Here is a 6,000-nt window from a genome sequence, read left to right as displayed (position 1 = left end):
TCTTCCAACCAGGTCCTCCTGAAATTTTATAGCGATGCTGCCAACGGAGGACTCTTTGCCATCTCTTTCTATGGTCTGTACCCTTACTGAGATGCCAACTGTGCTGTACTGTGTATGTTATCAGTGGGTTGCATATACAACCAACATGACTTATTCATCTCCCTCTTTTCTCAGCCTACCAGCTTTCTCGATGCCAGCCCCCAACTATGGTTCCCAATGCTGAAGTCATCACTGAGAATGAAGATTATAACATAGGTATCGACTACATTGACAACCCTCCTTTTCATCCTCTTTATATGGGGGTTGTGGTGAATTTAAATGTAGTCACTTCCCTAGATCGTGTTGCCAAAATGCTGTGGGATCTCATGACTGTCATTGGCATGTAGGCATTTTCCTGCTGTTGAAATGTGTCTTCTTGTCCCTTTGCCAGGTGATATTATTAGATATCGGTGTCTTCCTGGCTTCACCTTGGTTGGAAATGAGGTTTTGACCTGCAGACTTGGTACACATCTCAAATTTGAGGGTCCTCCCCCAACCTGTGAAGGTGAGTGGGTTTGGGAACATAAAGGAAACTGTGCTCAAGACCAATAGAGTCAAGGGCGAGAATCTCAAAAACTAGGGCTGATAGGGGGAAATGGGTGCCATTTTTGGAATCAGAAGAGTCAAGGGCCTCTGATCTAACAGAGGCACCAAAATGTGTGTTGGCCAATGTAATTTCCTAAGTATCTTAGAACTTGAACAGGCTCAGCTATAGAAGATGCTGTCTTTCATTTAAGGAGAGAGTTTTTGTGGTTCAGTCTTATGAAGGGGCATTTGGGGTTTTGCATGCTGACCAAAGCAATGCTAACGAGAGAAATCTCAAAGATTTGGAAGTGTCAGAGAGGCTGCAGGCTAGTGAGGAAACAGAAACTAATGATAAGGGTGACCTTTCCCAGGAGTTCGAACATCAACAAGTTCCAGGTGTTTCTGGCAGTGACTCAGAGGAGTCTTCCTTAGATAGAGATATGAGGTTAAGGTTAAAGGTTCATTGTCCCAGACATTCCCTTAGAATCGCTAGCAAATGCGTGGGAACTCAAGGACAGAGAAATGCTTTTTTGGCTTGTAAACATGGGTAAATACGGGAGAGACAGGGAAAGATTTCAGACGAAGCAACGTTGATTTTTGGAAGCACATCTCCTGCCTTGTCTAAGGATTCTCGTTTATGTTCATGCCTAGAATCTATGTTTTGGATTTTACGCTGAAGTTCATGTTGCCTTGTGTTCAGGACTAATTTCCTATATCAGAGACTTGGAACCATATTCTGCAAATTGCTTTTACCTCTGGATTATAGCCTTTTTGAGTGACTGCATTTGCCTTCTTTATTGCTTTTTATTCAGACATTGCTATCTTCTATCAATAAACTGTTTAAATTTAGCCTGCTGTGGTGAAGTGTTTGTTAAGAGCAATGTGAACCAGTGCTGAGGTGCAACAGAGAGTTGGTCACAGCTCACATTTACTTCCTTGTCTGGCTTTTCTTTCTCGCCTTAGCACAAAGTGATATCTTCATGTCTTTCTCTCGTGTGTTGAACAGTTCACTGCCCAATGAACGAAATCCTCACAGCCTCCGCCGGCGTCATCCTGAGCCCCACTTTCACAGGGAACTACCCCCACTTCCAGACTTGCTCATGGATCATCAAGTTGGAGCCGGGATACAACATCACCTTCACCGTTGAGTATTTCTTGAGCGAGAAGGAATACGACGAGTTTGGGATCTTTGATGGTGAGTTTGTCAGGACGGAAAGAAATATGTTTTGAACATGTATTCTTGTAGAAATATATTTTAGTGTGTGTATAGATTTTTTTACAGTGTGTATTATGTTTTAATTATGCTGTAACCTGCCTCGTGTCACAAGGAGCAGCGGGAAAGAAATAAAATCATCATCATCATCATCATCATGACTTGCCATGTTGATCATTTTGGGCACAATGGAGGAGATGGCCTTGAGGTGTTCTCATGCTCCTTCTCTGAACTTTCCTCCTAAAGGTCCTTCAGGCCACAGTCCTCTCCTTCTGTCTCTCAGCGGGAACTACTCTGCTCCTCTAACCGTCACCAGTACCGGCAACAGGGTCTATCTCCACTGGTCCTCTGACCATGCCAATAACAGGAAGGGCTTCCGGATCCGCTATTCAGGTCAGTAAGCGGTGGCAACAAATGTGATGCGCTGAGAAATGTGTGCATTTTATTTGTCTTTATTTCTCTTATTAGTTTATTTATTTATTTATTTATTTTATTTTATTTACAGTATTTATATTCCGCCCTTCTCACCCCGAAGGGGACTCAGGGTGGATTACAATGAACACATATATGGCAAACATTCAATGCCAACAGACAAACAACATACATTAGACAGACTCAGAGGCATTTTTAACATCTTTCCAGCTTCACGATTCCGGCCACAGGGGGAGCTGTTGCTTCACCGTCCAGAAGTGGCTGTACTTCCTCATTCCTTTCCTCATGTTTTGCTGGCAGTTTTATGGTGTTGTAAATTAGCCTCCTGCATAAAGCGTCCCTAAATTTCCCTAATTGACAGGTGCAACTGTCTTTCGGGGCTGCATAGGTCAACAGCAAGCCGGGGCTATTAATGGTCGGAGGCTTAACCCGACCCGGGCTTCGAACTCATGACCTCTCGGTCAGTAGTGATTTATAGCAGCTGGTTACTAGCCAGCTGCGCCACAGCCCAGCCCCCGGCTTTATATTATATTTTATATAGTTTATATAGTTTATATTTTCATTGGAATCACAGAAGAGTTGGAAGAGACGCCATAGGCCATCCAATCCAACTCCCTGTGATGCAGGAAAAGCACAACCAAAGCACCCCAGCCAGACTCTATTTAAACGCCTCCAAAGAAGGAACATCCAGTGGCGCAGTGTGTTAAAGCGCTGAGCTGCTGAACTTGCAGACCGAAAGGTCACAGGTTCGAATATGAGGAGCGGAGTGAGCGCCCGCTGTTAGCTCCAGCTTCGGCCAACCTAGCTGTTCAAAAACATGCCAATGTGAGTAGATCAATAGGTACCGCTCCAGCAGGAAGGTAACGGTGCTCCATGAAGTCATGCCGCCACATGACCTAGGAGGTGTCTACAGACAACGCTGGCTCTTCGGCTTAGAAATAGATATGAGCACCAACCCCAAGAGTCAGACACAACTGGACTTGACGTCATGGAAAACCTTTACCTTAAAGAAGGAGCATCCACCGCACTCCGAAGCAGAGAGTTCCACTGTTGAACAGATCTGATAGTCAGGAGGTTCTTCCTAATGTTCAAGGAGAAACATTAGGAAGAATTGCAGCCTGCCTTCCTCATTTGTTGGGGCAAAGAACTCCTATGAAAGTGAAAAAATGTCAATAAAAAATAATTTCTCTTGGAATGTCTAGGTCCTCCAGCATGTCTCGCACTGGAGGACTAGGAAATTCCTAGAGAGAATATTTTAATCACATTCTGGAAAGCCAACCTGTGTTAAATCACTGAGCTGCTGAACTTGCGGACCGAAAGGTTGCAGATTCGAATCCAGGGAGCGGAATGAGCGCCCCCAGCTCCTGCCAACCTAGCAGTTCGAAAACATGCAAATGTGAGTAGATCAATAGGTACCGCTCTGGTGGGAACGTAACAGCACTCCATGCAGTCATGCCAGTGGAGGTGTCTAAGGACAACGCCGGCTCTTCGGCTTAGAAATGGAGATGAGCACCAACCCCCAGAGTCGGACACAACTGGACTTCATGTCAGGGGAAAACCTTTACCTTTTATTAGCATCACTTTGTATAAAAACAACCAAGGTGTCCTTGGCAAGCTCATGTGTCCTAACTCTTCTCTTTTTTTGTAATTGAGATTGTCACCCGAGCTACTATTTCTTGGGTGTCATCTGAGCATATGTTGGGGAGGACGGGCTTTTGGTGAATATTCATGGATGGGAGTGCACTGCAAATGGAATATTATTCAAGCCGCTCTCCGTCCTTGCTGTGTTTTGGTTAATTTGTTAAGGGAGGAGGAGGAAGGCTGACCGGGAACATGGCACACTAATCAAAGTGACAAAACACCAATTCTCTCATCTACAAGAGGGACCAGGTGCATAACATCGAGACATGATGTTCTTTGTTTCAGTTCCTGAGCTTAAGAGTTATTTCGTGCTACACGTTTTTAGTGCAATTATTATTGCACTTTCACTGCTAAGATCCCATCCTGGGATATGTGGTTTAGGGAGGTGAATAATAATAATAATAATAATAGGTTGCAGGTTTGAATCCGGGAAGCGGAGTGAACTCCCACTATTAGCCCCAGCTTCTGCCAACCTAGCAGTTCGAAAACATGTAAATGTGAGTAGATCAATAAGTACTGCTTCAGTGGGAAGGTAACGGCGCTCCATGCAGTCATGCCAGTGGCCACATGACCTTGGAGGTGTCTATGGACAATGCCAGCTCTTCGGCTTAGAAATGGAGATAAGCACCAACCCCCAGAGTCGGACACGACTGACTTAACATCATGGGAAACCTTTACCTTTACCTTTAAAACCTTCCAGCAGCATGAGGAAACGAATGAGGATGTACTCCAGCAATTTTAAATTGCCTCTGTGTCTGTCTATATATGTCGTATGTCTAATTTTTATTTATTATTTATTTACAACATTTCTACCCCGCCCTTCTCGCCCGAGGGGACTCAGGGCGGCTTACAACAACCGGCAAAATTCAATGCCAAACAGATCAATAAAACAGCAACACATTTAAAACCATTAACAACTATTCATAAAATACAACACATAAAATACATAAAATACATGTTTGCCATGTATATGTGTATTGTGATCCGCTCTGAGTCCCCTTCAAGGTGAGAAAGGAGGGTGGAATATAAATACTGTAAGTTCAGTGGAGTCTCACTTATCCAACATAAACGGACCGGCAGAACGTTGGATAAGTGAAAATATTGGATAATGAGGAGGGATTAAGGAAAAGCCTATTAAACATGAAATTATGTTATGATTTTACAAATAAAGCACCAAAACATCATGTTGTACAACAAAACGACTGACTTAATGTCAGGGTAAACCTTTCCCTTTACCTACAACAATAAAACATATAAACATATGAAATCAAAGGCATATAAAATGCAATCAAACACACATGTGTTAGAGTGCCTGGGGACTCTGAAGTTGTTTGTGGTTTCTTTCTTTCCATTAATAATAATAATAATAATAATAATAATAATAATAATAATAATAATAATAATAATGTTTATTTTTATATCCCGCTCCCATCTCCCCAAGGGGACTCTGAAGTTGTTTGTGGTTTCTTTCTTTCCGTTAATAATAATAATAATAATAATAATAATAATAATAATAATAATAATAATAATAATGTTAAAATCTCCTCCCAAAAAATGCAAAATCCAAAGCACTTCTAATCTGATGCATTTTGGATAAAGGAGACTCAATCTGTAATGGGAAAGGCTTCCTAACTTCAGTTCCAGATCCTTTAAATGTAAAGCGAAAACAACGCTGAAAAAGCAATATTTGGAATCCTTCTGAAACTTCTTGGACGGGTTCAAAATAATGCAATAACCAGGAGCGACATAACTGTCCAAGCTTATTTGTAATTGTTTTTTGCCCCTGTGTGATATTGAAAAGAAATTCTCATTAAATTGTTGATGTTGTTGTTTTAAAAAAAGGGAAGAATAGGCTTTTTCCAGAAGAGAAACAGTAACTAGTCTTGCCATTAACATTCTCGGTTGTGTTGCACCGGTCCTGGTTTCAGATGAAGTTTAATTACTCCCCGTGTATAAAAGCAATTACCGAATGTTTGGCAAAGAGTCCCTTAAAATTAAACAACCCGCTCTCGGAACAAAGCAAATTTTAATTACTTAATGAAAAGCAATCAAACCCGAGACAGGGACACATATAAATGTGTCATAAATAAGTTAATGCTGTTATTCCATAAATGAATGAATTAATATTTAATTGGCAGAAATTGTGTTTT

At 41.8% G+C, this 6,000-nt stretch overlaps 1 protein-coding gene across 3 annotated transcripts in view; it reads left to right on the top strand.

Moving 5' to 3' along the window:
- Positions 1-6,000, top strand: part of csmd2 (CUB and Sushi multiple domains 2) — a 632,593-nt gene that overhangs the window by 538,345 nt on the left and 88,248 nt on the right. For all 3 annotated transcript variants that reach the window (XM_062962418.1, XM_062962417.1, XM_062962419.1), the window contains 5 exons: positions 1-73; positions 175-255; positions 431-544; positions 1,571-1,759; positions 2,024-2,170. The exon at positions 1-73 is cut by the window's left edge and continues 73 nt beyond it. In XM_062962418.1, the coding sequence (XP_062818488.1) occupies positions 1-73; positions 175-255; positions 431-544; positions 1,571-1,759; positions 2,024-2,170 (604 nt within the window). The remainder of the gene's footprint in view (positions 74-174; positions 256-430; positions 545-1,570; positions 1,760-2,023; positions 2,171-6,000) is intronic.

The sequence above is a fragment of the Anolis carolinensis genome, unplaced genomic scaffold (assembly GCF_035594765.1).
Source record: "Anolis carolinensis isolate JA03-04 unplaced genomic scaffold, rAnoCar3.1.pri scaffold_10, whole genome shotgun sequence".
NCBI lineage: Eukaryota > Metazoa > Chordata > Lepidosauria > Squamata > Dactyloidae > Anolis > Anolis carolinensis.
This window is presented reverse-complemented; position numbering and strand designations above follow the sequence as displayed.